The 23,854-nt window shown below is 40.8% G+C and overlaps 1 protein-coding gene and 1 non-coding gene across 3 annotated transcripts in view; both read left to right on the forward strand.

Annotated features, from left to right (window-relative positions):
- The window catches only part of TENM1 (teneurin transmembrane protein 1), a 1,131,584-nt gene that overhangs the window by 1,072,213 nt on the left and 35,517 nt on the right, over positions 1 to 23,854 (forward strand). For both annotated transcript variants that reach the window (XM_066248720.1, XM_066248721.1), the window contains 2 exons: positions 9,150 to 9,516; positions 11,244 to 11,754. In XM_066248720.1, the coding sequence (XP_066104817.1) occupies positions 9,150 to 9,516; positions 11,244 to 11,754 (878 nt within the window). The remainder of the gene's footprint in view (positions 1 to 9,149; positions 9,517 to 11,243; positions 11,755 to 23,854) is intronic.
- LOC136317898 (U1 spliceosomal RNA) lies at positions 11,886 to 12,048 on the forward strand. Its single transcript, XR_010727912.1, has one exon. It is a non-coding gene; the product is annotated as a U1 spliceosomal RNA (small nuclear RNA).

Consider the following 23,854-nt stretch of genomic DNA (forward strand, 5'->3'; position numbering starts at 1 on the left):
AAAACTGAGATCAATATGGGTCATCACTCTCAAAGGTATCAAGATATTTTCCAACTGCAGAAAACCAAATTTTCTCCGGATGGTTTTTTTCCTCTTTTATAAAAGCTTAGACAGTATCAGTGTCAAAAATGAGAAGGCCATTTGAAACTGGCAAAAAGTGATGCTAACAGTTGGAAGTTGTCAGCTTTTAGAAGCATGGGGAACTCTATGTGGGGCTGGCAGACCACATGGCGGCAAGCACTCAGTACCATCACTGCATCTTCTCCAGACTGGCACACTGCAAGTGAAATCATCATACTTCCTGGAAATCCTCACTGAAGAGGCCTCAGAGAAAATCAGTTGTTTTTCAAATGAGCCATAAAGGTAGAAATGTGGTAAAGGAAGAATTCAAGTATCATATTTGGGATGGGGAGAGACGGTCTTTTAACAAACAACTTTTTTTTTTCCCAGCATGAATTTGAGAAAATAAGTTATTAGCACTTGGTAGCAATTGTAAAATATAGCAACAGCCATGATATGTGTTTTCTTTAATGTCATTGGTTTTTGGGTTTTTTTAATTTATTCATTTTAGAGAGGTGAGAGAGTGAGAGAGAGAGAGAGTGAAAGAGAGAAAGAAAGAGAGAGAGAAAAGGAGAAGGAGCAGGAAGCATCAACTCCCATATGTGCTTTGACCAGGCAAGTGCAGGGTTTTGAACCAGCGACCTCAGTGTTCCAGGTCATCACTTTATCCACTGTGCACCACAGGTCAAACCCCATGATATGTTTTTGAGGCTCTTCCATAAAAGCTAATTCCTTAAAATGGATGGAATGGAACAGAAATGGTTTACTGATCTATGTCACTAGTGCCTCCTTGTATATACTGGGAAATAAAGAAAATAGTCAGCAAACGACTGTAAACTCTGTGAGGGCAGGATCCAGTCCATCTTTGTTAGAACTGGTTCCCTAATTCCTAGCATAGTGCCTAAAATAAGATAGACAGATATTCATTGTCAGAACAAAGGGAATAATTAAAAAACCATGTTTTACACTTGGAATTATACTAAGAGTATTGTTACTGATAACAATGGGGGATCCAAGTAATAAGCTAAAGCACTAGCCTTGAAATCAGCTGGAAAGTGTATGTGAAATAGTATGTCCCAATATAAAACAAGTATTTCTTGGATGACACATAGCTTAGAAGGGTTCTCAAGGAATGAAATAAATGATCAGGAGAAAATATCTGATAACAGAAACAGGAGACACATTAAAAGAGCATGACTATATGGTTGTATTCAGTAGCATGACTATATGGTTGTATTCATGTGATAGCCAAGGAAGAGAACATTGCAATAGCCAGACAGGGATGAGAGAAACACAGGCATGTTCTATAATAATAAAACAGCCTTACAGAACTATTTCTGTGTACCTAGCACTGTGCTAAGTGCTGCGTGCAATTTATTTTTCTTGAGGAGATATTATTACTATACCTAATTTCTAGATGAGAAAATTGAGGTTCAGAGAGATTAACTGATTTGTTCCAAGGTCACAGAGCTAGCAAATAACAGAATTTTCAGCCCAGGGAGTCTTGATTCCAGAGCCTGAGCTCCTGACCACTTTCTTCTACTATATCTGAGCCTTTTTCTAGGGACAAAGAACAGAGCTTTCATTGGATTCTCAATGGGCTTTGTAAAAAATTAAAATAAAATAAAAATAAAATATGCAAAGCAGTTTTCCAAACTCTTGGTACCACAAAGGCAGGGACTATGGTCTGTCTGGATCAGCACTCAGATATTTGCCAGGTTGTTGAATGAGAGACCGTTTTAATAGGTGAAGTTACTGCTGGCCTCCAAATAGGTTCTCCTGCATCATCAGCCTGGTATCCCTCCAGCCTGCCCCCAAAACTGCAGTCTAAGTGATCTTTCTAAAATACGAGTCTGACCATGTTAGCCCCCAACTTTAAAGACCTTCATTGACTCCTTCTTTAATACCCACAGTCTAAGTCTAAAGTTCTTAGTATACACAGCCCACCATGACTTAGTCCATTGTTTCTCAACAAGGGACAGTTTTGTTGCTCAGGAGACACTTGGAAATATCAGGACAGATTTTTGGTTGTCACAACTCAGAAGGAGGTGCTATTTGCATCTAGTGAATAAGGAATGCTGCAAATATTTTATTTACCATGCACAGGACAGCCTCACAACAAAGAATTATCTGGCCCCAAATAACAATAGTGCTTCAGTGGAGAAACTTAAACCATGACCCTGGCAAATATTTTAATTTCATTTTCCACCACTACCTACCCTACTTTATGTTCTAGTAATACCAGACCATGGTTAATTCTGTCACTCCCATGGGCTTTCGTGCTCTGTCCTTTTGTTCGCTCCTTTCCCTCTGCTGCGATCCTACCTTGCTTCTTCTCAATACCTTTGCTTCATCCTTTAAGATTAAGATTACATTTCTTTCCTAGGAGTATTGCTCCAAACTGCCTCCCCTGTGTTCCCATGTCAATGATTATAAACCCTATAATCTTCATACAACCTCAGGGTGGTTAATTCTTTTCCAGACCTGGCCATATGTCTATCATAGCATTTCACCACATTATTTTGAAATGACCTGTTTCTGTATCTACATTCCCTGATTTGTCCTTGACATAATCAAGGGAGGGGACCTGTTTTATTTACTATTGTGCCTGGCACAAAGTAGGCACTATAAAGCATTGAACTGTAAGATAAGAGATGACAAATACAAATTGCTCAACCTGCAATGAGCTTTGAACTTCTCAGCCAAAGAGAGTACCCCCTTCACATTGATTTAAATGAAGTAAAAGGGAGGCCAGACTTGATAAGGAGAGCATGAAGGAATGTGTCCACTCTTCTAGATAAGGAATCAGATGGCATAGGGGCTCACAGCACATATCTGACAGTGAATATATTAATAATTTCATTCTCAAGTGATCACTTTTGGAATATAAAGTAATAATCCATGTAAAGCAGTGGTTTTAACCACTGGTCCTCCAGAAATTTCTTGCCCATCTGTGAAAGAGTTAACCACCCTGATGTTATATGAAGATTATAGACGCAATGATTATAAACCCTATAATCTTCATACAAGCTCAGGGTGGTTAATTCTTTTCCAGAATGGTACAAAATTTCTGGCAGGCCAGTGGTTGAAAAACACTGATGTAAAGAACCTGACACATAGGAAGCACTCAGTAAACAATAGTTACGTTTTTTAAAGTCTTAGATGAGTGAGCCTGTAGATGTTATTGATTAAGACCAGTTCAAAGGAAGGGGCAGTGCCTATTTATATTTTAAAAGTATATCAATTTAAAGAAGAATATTAAGTCAATAAGAATGCAAGTGGCATACAGGTAAGGCAAAATTCATGAAGACATTATGTGGGGGAGGGGGAGGGGCACAAAGAAAACTAGATAGAGGGTGACTGAGGACAATCTGACTTTGGGTGATGGGTATGCAACATAATTGATAGACAAGATAACCTGGACATGTTTTCTTTGAATATATGTACCCTGATTTATTGATGTTACCCCATTAAAATTAATAAAACTTTATGTATAAAAAATAAACAAAGACATGTGGGACAGCTGAAGTCTGGGAGGTAGAGTTGAAAGGAAACTATATTGAACTGAACTAGATTCCTTCTGGCTCTAAAGATCTATGACTTTGAAACCATTATTAATGTTAATACCACTTACCATCCCTTAAGCACTGGGCTGACCACTTTATATCACTATCTCTCTTCACCTTCTTGAGAGGAACCCAGTATAGAGTAATAATAACTCTCAGAAATAGCTACATTATCATTAGCCTCTTTTCCTTTTGTTACAGATGAGAGAAGCAGAGACTCCTAGAGGAGACCTCATTAGCCTAGGGCTAAATGCTAGTAAAGAAGGTCCCAATCTTGCCTGACCAGGCAGTGGCACAGTGGACAGAGCGTCAGACTGGGACATGGAGGACCCAGGTTCGAAACCCCGAGGTCGCCAGCTTGAGCATGCACTCATCTGGTTTGAGCAAGGCTCACCAGCTTGAGCCCAAGGTCGCTGGCTTGAGCAAGGGGTCACTTGATCTGCTATAGCCCCCTGGTCAAGGCACATATGAGAAAGCAATCAATGAACAACTAAGGCGTTGCAACGAAAAACTAATGATTGATGCTTCTCATCTCTCTCTGTTCTGTCTGTCCCTATCTATCCCTCTCTCTGACTCTGTCTCTGTCAAAAAAAAAAAAAAAAAAAAAGAAGGTCCCAGCCTTGAGATCAGTAAAGAGAGCCCAAGTGTACAAATTATAGTCTGTGTCTACATTGTGGGATTAAGTTTATAACTGAAGGATTTTCTACTTTAACTTAATCAAAGGTTCATATTTCAAGATTACTTTTACATGTAAATTTTTTGCCTATAGGATTATGCCTCTTTATAAACTGCTACTTAGGTCAAAATTAGCTGGATCTGTCAGCCAAACATGGGACTGGCTGACCTGAGAGTCAAGGCCCTTCAAGGCAAAGTTTTGATTAGCAGAGAAAGACATAGTGCTGTCGAGGCTTGACGTCCAGACCAAGGGCCCCTTTCCACTCACAGATCTTTCTCAGGGAAGGTTATCGGAAGATGGGCACACCCACCAGCTGGCGGCTATCCTAGTGACCTTTAATGCTAGTTTAGTTTAAATACATTTTGACATTTCAAATAAATTAATGTATTTTTACAAGGTGGGGCAACCACTGCAAATTCAGCCAAATGGTTTGCCTGTGGGCTGGGTCACAGCTTCCAGAGTGTCACGGTTCTGCCTACACTTCTTATTGCTCTCACAGCCCAAAAAGAAATGTTGATTTCTCCCATAAACTACTCAGATAAGTGCCAGCAGCGCTCAGGGGTTATTCTTAGCCCCACCGAAGTAGCACATTGTGACCACCAGAAGCAGCTCGGACTCCATTCCATGTATGGGGTGTGTTAAAAAAAATGCCTTGGAAGGAAATAGCGTTTTTCTATTGTGTAAGTCTGAAGCACCAGTTCCTTGAAAAATTACCTGGAAATAGGAGTATTTAACATGAGGATATAAAAGGAAATGACAACCTAAGAAAGGTGAAAAGGTCATTTGTGAAAAAGCAGATCCCAGACTACTAAGTAGCCACATATCTTTCATCTGAGTAGATTTCACAGACAAGCTGCCCAGCAGAATCAGATGGGAATTAAAGGGATTCTGTGGCGCTGGTAGAAAAGTATCTCAGACGTACAGAGGTCACTTTAGTTACAGGAAAATGCCAGAGGGTGAATTATTTGATAGAAAATAAAACAAGTAGACACAATAGCTGGTGTATTTTTGAGGTAATATTAAAACTAATAAACATGACACCGATAGTATTGACTTAAATCAGATTGAGCAAATTGGAGAATTTCACAGCTTATCTCCCAATGAGCAGCCCTTATCTCGAGGCAGCCTTGACAGCAGAGAGCAGAGTCTGAAATATGTCCTTCTCTGACTCCTGCCAGGTGTGTGCTGTCCCCGGCCTCTGCCCTGGCCTCCACTCTCAGACTGGGGATAATTAGAATGTCATTTCTGCTGGCTTTGTTTTTTCTGGGTCACTGACTTCAGACTCAATCTGAATAGGAGTGTTGTACTGAAATAAACACATTCTCTCTTCCTCAGCCCACCCCAGCTCATTTCCTGGGCAACAGCGTGCCATAGGACCAGCACACAGATAGCTCTGTGAAAGCACAATGCTGTATACCGAGGCCCCTGGTGGGGGCACATGGCACGGAGGAGGCGGTGCCCCCCGCAGCAGCAGGCACTCACTCTCAGTGGCAGGGCACTGACATGGAAAGGCCTCAGACAGACGTGCTGAGGAACACATCACACCAAACTGCTCTAGGACCTGTACAAGTTGCTGCTTAATGTATATCCAATGGCCCCAGTCCGAAAGGCTCTGTAGAACATGCAGGACACCAGCTCAGTTTTATACTCCACTAGCATTCCAATTCCTAGCTTCCCAGAGGCATATGGTACCAACTTAAGACAGCCAACCTGTGTGGAGGTTGGGGGCACACAAAGACATGGGGACAGAATGAGGTTGCTCGTTGCCTAGGAGAGACACTCAGACTCAGGGAGCAAAGAGCCCCGAGTGGTGCTAGAGAGATCAAAGACAATCTTTGTGTTCTTTACAACATCATTAGGTGTCCTCCATTAGAAGACAGAATTAGAGTGAGGACCTTATTTCAGACTGGCCTTTATCTACTTAATTGCTGAGTTGTAAGGCCTCTTCCACCCAGGGAAATAGCAGGACTCAGAATATGATGAAAGTCTGCATCTTATTTTCAACCATTTGGATTCATTAAGAAAAGAAAAGCTTTCCTTGGGGATTTACTCAAGGCACAAAGAAGAGTAGCTATGTTACTGTTACTATCTTGACCAGGAAAGGGAAAGATGTGTCTGCCTTTCTCTAGGCTAAGAGAGGAGAAATAACGTATGGAGTAAGTGAGTGGTGAGGTGAGAGGACATGCAGTAGTACAGTTCTCTGAGATGTGCCCAGTGATAAATAGTAGCTATGGAGGAGATGTCAGGGCAGGAATTGGGCCAACTGCTGCGTCCAGAAAGCAACTAGAGTGGAGCCATGTTTGGCTGGTCTGTGGGTCCCCAGTGCCTGCAACATGGCACAAGGTATACCACACACACACACACACACACACACACACACACATCTTCGTTTTTAACTCATTATGTGTCTCATATCCATTTACAGGCAGTCCCCAGGTTACAAATAAGAGAGATAATATAGGTTTGAAAATGTTTAAGTTTTTATATGCACAGAAAGGTAAAAATAAATAGTACGTTAAGAAAACAACTATCTGAGTTTCATTTAATAGGTAAATGTACTTGTTCCAATTTACATACAAATTCAACTTTAAAAAACCTTACAAAACCAATCTCCTGTTATAACCTGTTGTCATCTTCGCTCAGGCCACTATCATCCCTCTCCTGGACCACTGTAGGAGGATCTTAAATATCAGCCTGCCTCCCGTCTCTCCTCCTCCTCCATTTGGTTTTAAGAGCAGCCATTGTGATCCCTCTCGTACCCAGATCAGATAGACTATAGCACACTCCCACTTAAAGCCCTTCAGCAGTTTCCCACGGCCATCAGAATAAATATAGACATGTACATTTCTCCATTATCTTGTGTATTAGTCTGCTACAGCTTCCTTAACAAAATACCACAGATTGGGTGGCTTTAACAAAAGACTTTTTTTTCTCTCACTGTTCTGGAGGCTAGAAGTTCAAGAAACAGGTTTGGTTTCTCCTGAGGCCTCTCTCTTTGGCTTGCAGAAGACCATCCTCTTACTGTGTCCTCATATGGGGTCTTTCTCTGTGAGAACACACTCCTGGTGTCTCCAACTTCTTATAAGGATACCAGTCTCATTGAAATAGAGCCCCACTCTTATGACCCTATTTTACTTTTATTAGCTTTTTAATGGTCCTATTGGCAAATACAGTCACATTGGGGGTTAGGGCTTCAACATACAAATTTCGGGGGGGTCACTATTTAGTTCATAATACCTAGCCACTGCCTACCTCTTGATTCCATTGTTCATCACTCCCATACATTTAGCCTTACTTAATTGTAGTAACGTGAATGGTCCATACTATCTCTAACCTCTGGGCCTTCACACATGCTGTTCCCTCTTGACTAGATCGCCCTCAACTCTGCTTCCCCTCCCTTCATTTTTACCACATTCCTCTCCTACTGATCATTTCAGTCCCTGCTTAGGTAGAACCTTCTCTGGTAATACCCTGCCTCCTGACTCCTAGTCTGGAAAGTGCTTTCATACTTTCTCTGCTGCCTCCTTCTTCATAACACAGCGAGTAATGTCATAGCAGTCTTTTGAATCTCCAAAGCCTAGCACAAAGCTTAGCACAGATATTGTACTTATCAAACATTCAGTGAAAGAACAAATCAATCTATTTCTTTGTTGAGGAAAGGGAGATATGTAGTGAGCCAGGTCAAGCTAGGTAATAGTGCACTACACCTTAGTATTTCAAATCACCAACTGATGTATTGGACCTGAATTTTCCACAAGGTGGATGCTACGTCTATGCTAATGGAAGGTCCTGTCCCAAAAGTTTGCAGTGTAAAATCCAGTTTCTCCAGCATTCTGTTTTCCAGAAACCTCTATAAGTTTGTTCTTCCATACATCTACAGGACAGTGAGAGAGATTTGCATATTATAGTGACACAGAAGCCCTAAAGCACTGGTCTTCAAACTGGAGTGTGTGCATTAGAATCACTTGGAAGCTTGTTAAAACATAGTTGGCTGAGCCTCCAACCCCAGAGATTCTGATTCAATAGGTCTAAGGGAGGGACTGAGAATTCACATTTCTAACAAGCTCCCAGGTGATGCTGTTGCTCCTGGTCTGAAGACCACACTCTGAAAAACACTGCTCTAGAGCATCGATTTTTAACCAGTGTGCTGCAAGAATTTTTAAAGCATGCAATACTGACTGTTTAGTAAGGGGCACTGACCTCTTTTCCCTTAGATTGTCAAATTAAAAAAAAAAACAATGACAACAACCAGCACAACAATAGCCATATCTGGTGTGAATACCCTATCTTGAACCATAAATATGTAAATCATAGATTATATAACAGAGTTGCATCTTACTGGTCATGTTGCATAATAAGGTTGCATATGATTGGTTAATTCTGGGTACCAGAAATACTTATACACAAGTATAGGCACCTAATTTTTTAAAAAGTCACATTGGAGCAAAAAGGGTAGGTAATTAGTAGTATTGATTTTTTTTTGTAAATCAATCAAAATTATACTTATTTTTCTCAGATTGGCAAAATGTATGGTTTTTGTTGTGTCACACAATTTTAGTAATTAGTTTATGTGTGCCATGACATGAAAAGGATTGAAAATCGCTGCTCTAGAGAATTGTTCTGGAATTATTGCAAAAAAATTTTTACATTATGTTGGAAATGGTTTAAATGATAAATATGTTTACCAGAACACTGGATCAACAATCCTCCCGTAACTTTGCAGACAATGTCAACATTGCTGAAATTCTTGAGATGAGGGCAACCAATAAGCCAGTTTTTCTTTCAAGATAAAACTGCCCCTGGAAAGATATTGTAACCTAATGGTGTGTATTCTGTTCTTTTTGCAGGTGCGATTAGAGTGGCCAACAGACCTTGCAGTCAATCCCATGGACAATTCATTGTATGTCTTGGATAACAACATTGTGCTGCAAATTTCTGAGAACAGGCGCGTGCGGATCATTGCAGGGCGCCCCATTCACTGCCAGGTGCCAGGTATCGATCATTTCTTGGTCAGCAAAGTGGCAATTCACTCCACTCTGGAATCGGCTCGAGCCATCAGTGTGTCCCACAGTGGACTGCTCTTCATAGCTGAAACAGATGAAAGGAAAGTAAACCGCATTCAGCAAGTTACCACCAATGGGGAGATCTCCATCATAGCTGGTGCCCCCACTGACTGTGATTGCAAAATTGATCCCAACTGTGACTGTTTTTCAGGTATGACCTTTTTAACAATTCACCAGCTCCTTTGCTCTGTTTTCAAAAGAAGAACACGCATCAGAAAAGTCAAAAGGAAAGCAGAAGCGTGGCTTGTGAACATTGATAAGAGTTAGTGGAGAAAGCAATACAACCATTCATGTTCGTCCTCGTACCTCCTGACCACCCAAAGTACGATCGATTTATTTTAAAAATGTATAAGGCAACATTTTAAAAAGGCAAATGTATGTTCTTCTTGTTGCCATAAATTGGTTATCAAACAAACATGATTTTAAGTTAATAAAACTGGAACTAATTTCATTTTTGGAAAAAAAAAAAGCCTTACTCCAGAGGGTCAGCGAGCATGAAAAAAACTCACTACTCAAAAGGGTAAATAGGGATATCATTTGTCTCAATTATATCACCTTGATAGTTTGAGGATAAACTAGTAAAATGCAAATTTTGATAACTCTAAGAGGTTATGACTACAAATGTAAGATCATAATAGTATTTGTAGTTTAGAGAAAGAAACTAGGTAAAACCTCAATATATGAATTTAGCTTAGGGACAATTACTTCCCCTAAGTGACTGGTTTACAGATTAACAGCATGTGCTATTTGAAACCCAAAGGGACTAGGAACAGACTGCTCTGGGGACACACGGGCACAATTAAATCCCACAGTGGAGGGGTCTCAGGACATTAGTCTGCTACTTAGATTGTTTTAAAAGAATTTGAAACTTTCTCCATAACCACTAGTTCCCTTTACATTCCATTGAAATAAATTAAAAAAAAAAAAAAACAAGAAAAAAAAGGAAGAGACTTTTCCCCAAAACATGGAGTAGATATTCCAGATAACAGACAGTCCTTGAAATGTCAATAGATACATTTATTGCTGGGATGTGAAAATCCCTCCGTGCTGTCTGCAGCCCTATTAAACTGCTCATCCAGGCCCAGATGGTTCTCTTAACCTTTACTTTTGCCTGGGCCAGAGGAGTCTAGAGTGAGCAACTTAGTCAATATGACTTTTGATCAATATTTCCGATGTTTTCCTGGACAATTAGTTTCATAGTTGGTTTGCTAATTTATGTCTTTCATTCAAGACAAATCTAATATTTATTCCAGTTATCAAATTTGATGTTCTGAATCACTGTTGCACTTGCACACTTAGTGTACTTTGATAATGTGACAATGGGAATTAACTGAAGCCAGGTCCTCTGGGCACAGTAGGATTGGAAAGTCTGAGATAGAAATGACAAGCATTAATAGGCCTGAGTCTCATGGATTTCCAGCCAAATTTTGTTGGCTGTTATTATTTGCTGTTTTTGTATCTTGCAGTACAATAGATGCTGAACAGCAGGATTGAGGATTTAAAAAAACTGGTGTTACTAAGATAATTGCATCTTACTGTTTGTCTTCAGTGGTACTAACTTAAGAAATTTGAATAATGGGTTTCAAATTTGTCGAGGGGGACATACAGAGAATGTTGGCACTGATTGTTCACTTTCTTTTTTTTAATTTTTATTTACATGATTAAATTTAATAGGGTGGCATTGGTCAACTAGATAGAGTACATAGATTTTTGGGCAAATATCTCCACATCATTTGGACAGCCAATTATGTTGTATACCCATCACCCAAAGTCAGATTGTTCATTTTCAAATGATTCTCGATGCACAGTGATTTTCTGTATACTGCTTATTCATATAAATGCTTATGATGACAATCAATCAGGGTCTTTCTCCCACAGGTGATGGTGGCTATGCCAAAGATGCAAAGATGAAAGCCCCTTCCTCCTTAGCAGTGTCCCCTGATGGCACCCTCTATGTGGCAGACCTTGGGAACATTCGAATTCGAACCATTAACAGGAACCAAGCCCACCTGAATGATATGAACCTTTATGAGATTGCTTCACCTGCTGATCAGGAACTCTACCAGTTCACTGTCAATGGGACCCACCTGCATACCTTGAACTTGATAACAAGGGACTATGTGTATAATTTCACCTACAATGCCGAAGGTGACTTGGGTGCCATAACCAGCAGCAATGGAAACTCAGTGCATATTCGCCGGGACGCAGGCGGAATGCCCCTTTGGCTAGTAGTGCCTGGTGGGCAGGTGTACTGGCTCACCATAAGCAGCAATGGAGTCCTGAAAAGAGTGTCAGCCCAAGGCTATAATCTGGCCTTGATGACCTATCCAGGAAACACAGGGCTTCTGGCTACCAAAAGTAATGAAAATGGATGGACAACTGTTTATGAGTAAGTTTCTAATTCTCAACATAGGCTTTGTCAGATTTTTATTTGAAGTTGTACTATATAAGAAAAATGGTTTAGTAATTACTGATTGTTATATGCTATTTTCTCCTAACCACAATAAAAAATAAAAAGTCATACTTACATGGCAGGGGAGATACCATGATCCTGACGGGTCATTTTCTCAGGTCGAGACTAAGCCATTGCACTCTGGATGTGCTGCCCTCTGTGATTTCCCCAAACGTGGGAAACTTGACTGCATCATTCTTAGTAGATAGGGACTGCATTCGCACCCTCCTCCTCCTCCTTCTCTGAATGAATAAATGAATGAATGAATGAGTGAATGAAATAGAAAGTCCAGGAGAAAAAAATTTTATCCAATTCTTAGAGATTGAATCCATTTTTCCAGAGCACTGTTGCAGAGCATAATAGTAAAAACATAGACTGAATGAAGGATCAAATGTGGCCCTGCAGAAGGCAGGAATAATGCAGAAGTCCATGTACTCAAGAAATTTACAGCATAGCTCCAAAACAAAGATAAAATTGTATTTAAAGAACAAAATTAGAAAACTGTTCAAAAGCAGCAAAGTAGCAAAGAAGCAGTGTGGTTTAACTGGTATTTCTTGATCCCTGTGGGGCTTCATGAATGTGTGCCAAGGCCAGCCCAGCTCAGTATAAGTTATTGTGGGAGGTAGGCAAGAAGTTAGAATATAAGAAGTGGACCCTGAAAAGCAAGTGTGAAATCATGAAGAGCAAGTGCTGAATGAGAGAGGCAGCACTTCGTTGGCTGTGAAATGTGGAGCCAAATGCTTCCATAGAGTTGGGCTTCCCCGTTTCTGTGCACATGTCAAAGAATCAGCACACAGTGGCATTCACAGACTGGATCGTGATAACTTTGTTTATCAAGGCATTAACACAAGACATGTCTGACAGCCAGCTACAAGGAGGTGTCATGACACAGAAATAGAGACCATTGTCCTTGCCTTTTAAAGCATAGACAACCTTGTTTGCAAGTCAACACATTTAGAGAGCTAGTCTGCCAGCACTCAGTAAGCATCTTCCCCACAAAAAGAACTGCTGAATTTTTAACTGATTTCCTGAGTGAAGATCATCCATGGAATCCAAACCTCTGGGTCTGAAATGGCATTAAAGTGAAAATGTGAGAAGCAGGGATATTAAGTATGAGGGATTCCAAGTGTGACAATTCTGTGAAGATACAGAGAATCTGTCCAGTCTCAGGAAACCCTCCTAAAGAAAGGGACAGAACAATTGGCCTTCAAGTTTTGGCTCATTTCCCAAACAAATGCCACTTATACAAAAGAGCTGGACAGCTATTTTAGTTTCACTTAGAAAAATGTATTTAGTTGTTTCTGTTGCAAGCCTTCCTGTATTTTTGGAAATTTTTCTCTTACATCCTAATAACACCATTAGGTGGTGTTAAAATGGTGGTAATAAAAACCACCATTCACTGAAGTGCCAGGTACTGGGCTGGATGATTTACATACACTATTATTTTTATGATCCTCAGAATAAGATCATGGGTTAGGAACTTCTTGGATACCTGTTGTATGGATGATGAAACTGAGGCACAAAATGGCTAACTTGTCCGGATTCACAGAGATGTCTAACATTCAAACTCCAACAGTCTGGACCTGGAAATGCTGAGGTCGCCGGTTCAAAACCCTGGGCTTGCCTGGTCAAGGCACATATGGGAGTTGATGCTTCCAGCTCCTCCCTACCTTCTCTCTCTGTCTCTCTCTCTTCTCTCTCTGTCTCTCTCTCTCTCTCTCCCCCCCTTTCTCTCTCCTCTCTAAAATGAATAAATAAAATTTAAAAAAACCTCCAACAGTCTGATTAATGAGCCCAGAGTTCTAAATACCTTAAGAAAGATAAAATTTCTAGTAAGAATATATATTTTTAAAAATTTATGCAGGATCACACTGCAGCTGAAATTAGACAAACTCTTTTGGCTGAATTCAGTCAAGAAATAAGAAATGGCTGAAGTCCCAACTAGTTTCCAAAATAACCTGTTTGATCATTCCTTTATTTATCAAATCATCACATTATAGACTTCAATATATACAAATTTTTTGTCACTTATACTTCAATAAGGCTAGAGGAAATAAGAAAAAAACACAAAGTAACCCATTTCACTGTTCTTTTATTTATTCAATAAGTATACTTGAGCACTTATGTGTGCTGGGCAGTGTCCTGGTGCTGGTGATACAGATATGAACAAACCAGATAAAAACTTCTACCTTCTGTCCTGGTCAGATAGCTCATTAGTTAGAGCATCATCCCAATCCACAGAGGTTGCCTGTTCAATCCCCAGTCAGAGCACATACAGGAACAGATTAATGTTACTGTCTCTCACCCTTCATCTCTCTCTAATTTTTTTTTATTTTTAAATTTTATTCAGAAAATTAACAGGGTGACATTGATCAATAAGAGTACATAAGTTTCAGGTGAACATTTCTATAACATTTGAACTGTTGATTATGTTGCATACCTATCATCCAAAATCAAATCATTTTCTGTCACCATGTATTTGCCCCTCTTTATACCCTTTCCCCTACCCCCTACCCCTCCCGCCTCCCCATTCACTCAAGTCTCCTCCCCCTCTCCCATGTTCCCTTCCCCCTGGTAACCACTTCACTTTTATCTATGTCCATAAGTCTGTTTTATACCTCACCTATGTGTGAAATCATACAGTTCTTAGCTTTTTCTGATTTACTTATTTTACTCAGTATAATGTTCCTAAGGTCGAAAATCAATAAATAATTTTTAAAGATAAATCTCTACTTTCATAGAGCTTATGTTGTACTGGAGGGAGACAAGTAAAATGTGCAGAACTTCAGATGGTGATAAGTTCTGGCGGGGGGGGGGAAATGAAGCAGGGTAAGGGAGATCAAAAATATGGGGCAGAAGGGTATTTATATCAGGTTGGATGGTTGGGCAGGGCCTCACTATGAAGGTGACATTTGAGTACAGCAGTTCTCTTTATCCATGGTTTTCCTTTCCAGTTTCCATTACCTGTTGTCAACCATGGTCTGAAAATATTAAATGAAAAATTCCATAAATAATTCATAAATTTTAAATTCTGTTCTGTATTGAGTAACATGATGAAATCTCATGCCCTGTCCTGCTATTTCCCATCCAGGACTTGAATCATCCTTTTGTAGAGCAGATCCATGCTATAGACACTCATGCCATTGGTTACTTAGTAGCCTTCTTGTTTAGCAGAGCAACTGTGGAGATATGAAGAGCTCAATGTTTGTGTAACCCTTATTTTATTTAATAATGGCTTGAAAACATAAGAGTAAGGATGCTAGCAATTCAGATATGCCAAGGAGAAGCCATAGAGGACTTACTTTTTTTCCCCAAAGTTAGAAGTGGGGAGGCAGTCACACAGACTTCTGCATGTGCCCCACCGAGATCCACCCAGCATGCCCACCAGCAGGCGATGCTCTGCCCATCTGGGCCATTGCTCCATTGTAATAGGTGCCATTCTAGAGCCTGGGGTGGAGCCATGGAGCCATCCTCTGTGCCTGGGCCAACTTTACTCCAATGGAGCCTTGCCTACAAGAGGGGAAGTGAGAGATAGAGAGAAAGGAGAGGGTGAAGGGTGGAGAAGCAGATCGGCGCTTCTCCTGTGTGCCCTGGCCAGAAATTGAACCTGGAACTTCCACACGCCAGGCCAACACTCGACCACTGAGCCAACCAGCCTGGGCCTTGAGGATTTACTTTGTTTAAGTGAAAAGGTGAAAGTTGTTGAGTTAATAAGGAAAGGTTAAAAAAAAATTAAAAACTTGCTAATTTTGCTAAGATCTATTGTGAAGAAGGAAAAAGAAATCTGTGCTTATTATGCTGCCACACCTCAGACTGCAAATGTTATGGCCACAGTGCATGGGAAGTGCTTAGCTGAGATGGAAAAGCCATTCAATTTGTGGGTGGAAACATGAACTGAGAGAGACCACATTTACAGACCTTTTATTACAGTATATTGTTATGTGTTCTATTTTATTATTAGTTATTATTAGTAATTTTTTTACTGTGCCTAATTTATAAATTAAACTTTATCATAGGTATGTTCTATATACAGGAAAAACACATAATAGACATAAGGTTCAGTTCTATCTGCAGTTACAGGCATTAATTATATCCCCTGTAAATAAGGGGATAATGCTGACAGAGTGGGGCAAAAGTAGGTGTACAGTTGTGGTATGGAAAATAATACAAGAATTAATAAATAATACAAGAATAAACTCTGTATTTTACATATTGACAACTGTACATCTGCTTTTGCCCCACTCTGAAAACACAGGAGGTGAGGGAGTGAACCATACCAATATCTGGAGGGAAGGAAGAGAGAACATTCCAGGCAGAATGAATAGCAAGTGCAAAGGCCCTGCAGCAGGAACAAACCTGATGTGTTCAAGGAATAGTAAGGCAGCCAGTGTGACCAGAGTGAAATAAGAGTAATGGGGAAATGAAATCTATGAAGGAACAGGGCTACTCTATGTAGAGCTTGGTAAGCCTCTTTAAAAACTATGACTTTGCCTGACCTGTGGTGGCGCAGTGGATAAAGCGTCAACCTAGAAACACTGAGGTTGCCGGTTCAAAACCCTGGGTTTGCCTGGTCAAGGCACATATGAGAGTTGATGCTTCCTGCTCCTCCCCCTTCTCTCTCTCTCTCTCTCTCTTTCTCTCTCTCTCTCTCTCTCTCTCTCCTCTCTCTAATGAATAAATAAAATCTTAAAAAAAAACTATGACTTTACCATGAGTAAGAAGTGGAACCCCTGGAGAGTTTTAACTAAAGGAGTGACATAACTTGACTTTTATATATATTTTTAAAGCATCACTCTGTATTGAAAACAGATTGTATGGTAGAAGCACAGGGACTTAATGGTGGAGAGGGTTTGCAATAACTGAGGCATGAGATGGTGATTTAAATCAGGGAGTAGGGGCAATAAGAAGTTGTAAAATCCTAAATATATTTTGCTTACAGATCTGTCAGCACTTACTGACAGATTGGATGTGCAGTGTGGGAGAAAGAAAGGTCAGAGATAACTTCAAAGTTTTATGGTCTCAGCACCTGGATGTTGGACTTCCCATTCACCAAGATGGGGAAGACTATGCAAGGAATACATTATACCAGGTGGAAAATTGAGAGTTCAGTTGTGGATATGATTAGTTTGTTTAGACATTCAAGTGAAAATATGAAGTGGGCAATTCGCTATAGGAGTCTGGAATTAAAAGGAGAGGCTGATGATTTGAAATTTGGAGATCCAAATTTGGCATCCACCAGTATTTAGGTTGTATTGAAAGCCATGTGATGGGATGAGATCTCCCAGAAGTGAGTGGTGTAGACAAGGAAGAAGAGAGATCTATGACTGAACCTGGAGCACTTTAACATTTGGAGTTGAGTATATGAAGAAGAATAAGCAAAAAGACTGAGAAGGAAAATTCAGTGACATTGGAGGAAAACCAGGAGAATAGGATCTCCTGGAAGCCAAGTAAAACAGGAAAGAGTGATCAGCCATGTCAAATATTTCTGATAGATCAAGGAAGATAAGGACTGAGAATCAAGAAGTCTTGCACTTGGGAGATCATTGTTGACCTTGAGAGGAGCAGGTGTTGTGGTGCACCAGGGAACAAAAGCCTGTGCAGAACAGGTTTAAGAGAGAATGGATACACACATGTTCATAGCAGTGTTATTTATGATAGCCAAAAAGTGTAAAGAATCCATCAAGTAGTAAATAAACAAACAAAATGGGTGATGCATATTCAGTATATCCATACTGTGGAATATTATTTATCTATAAGAAGGAATGAAGTTCTGACACAGTATACAACATGAATGAACCTCAAAAACAGTGTGCTGCCTGATCGGTGGTGGTGCACTAGATTAAACATCAGACCAGGATGCCAAGGGCCCCGGTTTGAAACCCCAAGGTCACAAGCTAGCACGTGGGCTCATTGGATTGAGTACAGACTAGCCAACTTGAGTGCAGGGTTTCTGGCTTAAGTGAAGGTCTTGCCAGCTTGAGCGTGGGATCATCAAAATGATCCCAAGGCCACTGGTTTGAACCCAAGGTTGTTGGCTGGAAGCCCAAAGTCACTCATTTGAAGCCCAAGGTCGCTGGCTTGAACAAGGGGTCACTGGCTCAGCTTGAGCCCCCTGGTCAAAGCACATATGAAAAGTGATGAATGAACAACTAAAGTAGAGCAACTGTGAGTTGATGCTTCTCATCTCTCTCCTCCTCCTCTTTATCTCCTTTCCTGTCATTCTCTCTCTCTTAAAACAAACAAACAAAAACAATAAACAAACAAACAAATAAAAAAACAATGTGCTACATGAAAGAAGCCAGACACAAAAGGAAAGGAGAAATATTGTATAGTTACATTGATATGAAAGGTTCAAAGCAGGCAAATTTGGAGAGCTAGGGAGAGGAATGAGTGGAGAATGACTGCTAATGTATACAGGGTTTATTTTGGGGGGTGATTAGAAATATTCTAGAAGTAGTAGCAATGGTTGCACACATTGTGAAGGTACTGAAAGCCACTAAGTTGTATACTTTAAAATAGTAAATGTTAGGATATATGAATTGTATCTCAACAATAATAATTTTGGAAAGAGCAACCTGGAGGAGAGATTGGAGAGAGTGAGTCAAGAACTCTTCTGAGATTTGCTATAAAGAGGAGCAGAGAACTTGGAGCTGGGGAAATGGAGTAAAAAGAAAGAGTTGTTAAAAAGGAGAGAAATAACAGTATATTTGTATGCTGAGGGAAACAATCCAATACAGAGGGGGAAATTGACAATGCCAGATACAGAAGAGAATGTTAGAGTGAGATCAGGTTGTCCGCCTGGTGTGGCTGGCGGTACATTGATGCATTGTGTGGCAAGCAAGATACTCGCAGTGAGTGCAGCCCAGGCCTGTTACCAGGACATGGCCAGCAATGATTGAAAAGGTATCAACTAACATCATTGTTGTTGAATAATCAGTCTGGAGCCACAAAGAGATGAGAAACACAAGCATTCATTTACATGGATGTAATTATGGAATTTTATGGCCACAAACAGACATTAGAGATCATTCTACAAATGAGGAAACTGAGGCCCGGACTAGGGAAGGAACTTCCCCGTTCTCACTGCTAGCTGGCTGAGTCTTGAGTTAGATATTAGAGCTTATAGTCCAATGTTCTTGCCACTGCTACTAAACTACACCACTACTGACTTCTACAAAAAGGAGAAGGACCTGGGATTGCAAGGGTAACTGTGGGAAGTCTGGGGTGCTAGCAGATTTCCCTTCTAGCAACAGGAAAAGAGGGCTGTGGTAGCAGCATGAGAGAGAAAGGAAGGCCAAGTGTCCATTTCTTCCTTCTCTCGCCTCATTGACTCCAGCCGGGAGTACGCTAAAACACTTTTGGCCAAAAAGCATCTGAACAGAGAAGATGGTTTCTTTTCCTTCCAAAGCAATCCATGCTGATGCTGAACAGGAATCCTCCACAAAACACTTCCCCTGTCCCTTCTTACCTGCATGTAGAGAAATGAGTGGTTTCCAACCCACATAATGTAACTAATTCTTCCTTTGGTCTGCTCTGTACAAAATCTGACATTCACTCTTGTCCTCTATGTGTCAGCCAGTTGTGAACACCCCTTCAAGTTTTCCCTTGTCCTTCTGAAGTTGGGGGACACAGAATGGGACCTAGTATTCTAGTCAGAGTCAGAGCTGTGCTGACATAGTAGAGAGTGTCCTTGCCACTGCCATCAGGCCCTCCTAAAAGAACTCGAGCATGTCTCTGAGGTGAGAGGGAGTCTGCCCTCTGTGGCCAAAAAGGACAAATGGTTTGCCAAAGTGGAGACAGAATTTCTGTTTTGAAATGAGATACCACAAAAGAGAAAGAGAAATAGAAGCAAAATTTGGCAGGATGAAGGGCTGCTGTGAAGAGGTAGTGAAGCCACTAATTCATTCAACTTTTTCTGATCTCTAGTGATGGAGAGGAGATATGACACAGACGACCTTGTCCACTGGATAATCCACATGGGACTTTAAAATGCATCTGTGCAGTTGTAGAACATGGGCTTGTATTGTGTGGTGTGATGTTGTTTAAATAGTCCATTGATTTCGTAATTCCGTTTGACTTGGACCACGATCAAAACTGCACACCCCATATATTTATTATTGATGCTTAACTGCCCCTAAGTGTCCTTGGTGTCAGGGGAAAAGCTGACCACAGAGAAATGGCTAAAAGGGAGGTGACTGTCAAGGCAGGAATACTGGCCAAATGAGGCAGGGGTTCTGGCCCAAGGGGCTGGCGGGCTACTAATTGCAATGATTCTGCAACAGTTGAGGTTTGAGAGAGGGGCCCATTTGCTCACATGGCAGGCAAGCCTTCTTTGCCCATGAAGCTGCAGAAATAGCCAGGATGCCCTTGCTTGTGTCCCAAGAAGTTCCCTGACAAAGGCTTCTGCTCTACAAAACTGAAAAGGTCCCAGACAGGCCAAAGTGTCAGTTGTGTCACTGCTTTGGCTCCAGGCTAACCTGACAGTTCCTCAGGCCCTTGCCCTTTGTGGGAGCCCTCCTTCGAAGGAGACGGTGCATTTACATGATCTCTTGATCCCTGGTCTTCTCTTCTCTCTCTATTTCTGAACTTTGTTAGCATATACCCTGTCCCCACCCCACCCCCCAAAAATGCCATTCACTGACAGCTTGGGAAATCCCTCATAATAGCTCTGGCTATCTTCTAAACTGTTTTACTAATGCTCGGTTTTATGGAAGATGGCTAATAAGTGATTCTTTGTCTTCCCTATAAGATTAAAAAGGGGCTGGGATGGGAGGCATGGTAAATATACCATGTCTGTGGATGAGATGTTTGCCTAGACATAGGGTGTGAGTTCCATGCAGAGTTATGTAAATGAATAGTCAGTCCTAACATATCAAAATGTTTCCAATGCTTTCTAGAATGTCAGAGAAGGGAGGGAAACTAAGGCACCATGTGGTCCAGCCCCAGCATCATAGCAGGCACATAATTTCAAATAAGCAAGACAAACAGAATGGCCAACTGTTCCTTACAGTCTGCAGAGACAGACAACACCTCTGCACAGTCACCTCTCCTTGTGCTTTATGCCCTTGGTAAGGATCAAGAATGGGAAGACAGAATTGTCATGAGTCATGCTGGGAAGAACTGCAGTAGAGACAGGAAGGGAACAGGAGGGAGGCTGCTGGCCAAAAAAGTTTTCAGGGGCTAGTGGGGAAGATCAGCTGTATGGCACAGGACATCTGTGTAAGCTGAGCCCAGCCTCAACACCACCATAGATGGCTGTCTGTTCTCTAACACACTGACTCTCATATCCACCCCATCCTCTCCATTTCCACTAACAAGCCTCTTATATCATTCATTCAACAACTATACATAATGCAAACCTTCTCTGTGTCACACAGACACTAAGAATACAGAGATGAACGAGACACTATGCCCTCCCTGTAAAGATTGAGCTGAGTGAGGAAAACAAGTTCCAGTGATAGGCAATCACAATATGTTTAATAAAAGGCAAAAATCCACCATCTGCTCTTACACAGACTGAGGCTGTAGCCTCCCAACAGTTTTCCATCTTCATATCTCCCCTCTCAAGATTCACTGCCACCAAAGTGCCATTTGAATCATACTGTTCTCCCCCTGAAATTTTTCTATGCCTCTCCCTTGTCTACTGATTACCTGCTTTCCTCCAGAGCCTGGTCCTCCAACTCCAACATGCCTCTCCAGCCTTATCTCCCATTTCCCTCATAGAGGATCGTTGTGCTCCTGCAATTCAGTCTCTTCCGTGGACATCCCATCCTCCTGTATGCTTTTCTTCATGCTGTCACCTAACACGGGATTATCCGTGCCTCCCAAGACTCAGATACCACTTCCTTCTTTTCCTTCTCCTCTCCTGCTGAGCCCAGCTCCTTGTTTATGGAAGTACATGGCAAATTCTGGCATTCGAGTGACTTGTGTGTGTATCTTATCTATAGCACTATACTTTGAATTTCATTCAGCCCTGTATCCTCATTACCTAAGCACAAGACTGATATTTACTGAATGAAGGACAAATGAAAATAGAAGGGCATTGTAGACTTGAACCTGAGTTACAGGAAGCCTAATGTAGTGTTGGTGAGGAGAGGGAACCCAGGATTTCTGAAATAATGCTCATTATATTGCTCCACTTTCATGGTATGAGGGGGTAAAGAAGATCTGTTTCCATTTTTTAAAATAAGTAATAAATTTTCTTTCTGTAATCTTCCATATTTTTCTGAAAGCAAAAGTAGAAGATCTTCTAGCTTTTACTCTGCATGGTTTAGGTCTAGCTTAAATTGTCCTCAAGGGAAAGAACAGGCTATCCTTCATGAGAAAATATCAGACCCATATATTTCTCATAATGTATAAATATCATCTCTCCATCTAAACTATATGCTCCTCAAGGACAAGAATGAGTTCTGAATTACCTTGACAGGTGTTTTTGCTTCATGTGAGAATGTGCAGTGGAACTTTGTAAAATTAGGACAGAAAGGGACAATTTGATGGCAAATGTTCTCTTACCAAACCCACTTCTGACACCTTTGAAGGCCACCGTCATTGCCTGCTGGCACAATTCACCAGGCAGTATTTGCAGACCTGATTAAGAGAGCGCTACTCCTTACCTGGGAGGAGGAGGATGTTGCTACCGCGTTGTGGCCTGAGGGGAGCAGTTGCAGCATATGTGCTTGTATGCTCCGCACGGAAGGATGCAGGCACCAAAGAGAAACGCACAGCGTAAAAGATTTTGATTAAACTCATTTCTTTGACATTCTGTCTGGAAACAGGCATTCCCCTGTGATGGAAGGGAAAAAGAAAAAACCTCAAGCAAGCCATAGGAAATCAAACACTCCTTTATTTCTTATCTACTTTTGAGCGATCAAAAACAAAAAAAGTTGTGGGATCTGCCTGTCACTTTCCTCTGGAGATAACCCCGCAGAAGAGAGGTGGGCCTGTGTGTTTAAACTGAGAGCCATATAAATGACTGAGCACATGAGAGACTCCACACTGTAGATAACCACCAAATGTGATGGCTTTGACTGTGTCTAGCAGAATTGGGGTGTGTGCGCATATCAAGTAGACTGCTGTGGGGTTTTTGTTTGTTTCTTTCTTTCAGTCTTGTTGCGATATAATTGATATACACTACTACATAAGTTTCAGGTGTATGACATTTCTTGACTTATGTATATTGCAAAATGATTACCACAATGAGGTTAGTTTAACATTCATCATCTCATACAGATACAAAAAAGAAAAGAAAAAAATTGTGTTTCTTTCCTCTGATGAGAACTTAAAGGATCTACTCTCTTAACAACTTTCATATACAGGGTGGGGCAACAGCGGGTTTACAGTTGTGAGTATATAAAACAGTTTATTCTTGGATTATGATTTTTTACTTATTGTATTATATATTTTCCATACAAACAACTGTAGAGCTACTTATGCCTCACCATGTAGATATCACACAGCAGTTGTGTTGTTCATTGCATCCTTAAGACTTATCTATTTTATAACTGGAAGTTTGTGCCTTTTGACCACCCTCCTCCAATTCCTCCATTCCCAGCCCTCACCTCTAGTAACTATAAACCTGATCTCTTTTTCTGAGTTTGGTGTGCGCAGGTTTTTTGGTTTGGGTTTTGTTGTTGTTGTTTTAGATTCCACAGAGATCATACAGTATTTGTCTTTTTTCTGTCTGACTTATTTCAGTTAGTATAATGCCCTCAAGGTAGAGTGCTTTATTTATGATAGAGTTAAAGTTGAATGTCAAAAAAGGATGCCTATCCAGCCACAGAAACGAAATCAGGCAATATAACTTTCTAGCTCCCCAGTAACTGAGCAGGACTGTGGAAAATTCTACCTGATCCTCACATCATTGCCTCCTCACCAGAAAAAGACCAAGGCGAAACCTCCTAGCTAGATCTATCCGAGTAATTACAGTTTTATCTAGGAGTATTTAGCTTTCGTTTCCAAATATACTCCTGTCAATTTGGGGAATGGAAATGGAACCAGAATATGTAGGAACATGGCTGTGCTCTTAGGAATACACTTT

The sequence above is a fragment of the Saccopteryx bilineata genome, chromosome X (genome assembly GCF_036850765.1).
Source record: "Saccopteryx bilineata isolate mSacBil1 chromosome X, mSacBil1_pri_phased_curated, whole genome shotgun sequence".
Lineage (NCBI taxonomy): Eukaryota > Metazoa > Chordata > Mammalia > Chiroptera > Emballonuridae > Saccopteryx > Saccopteryx bilineata.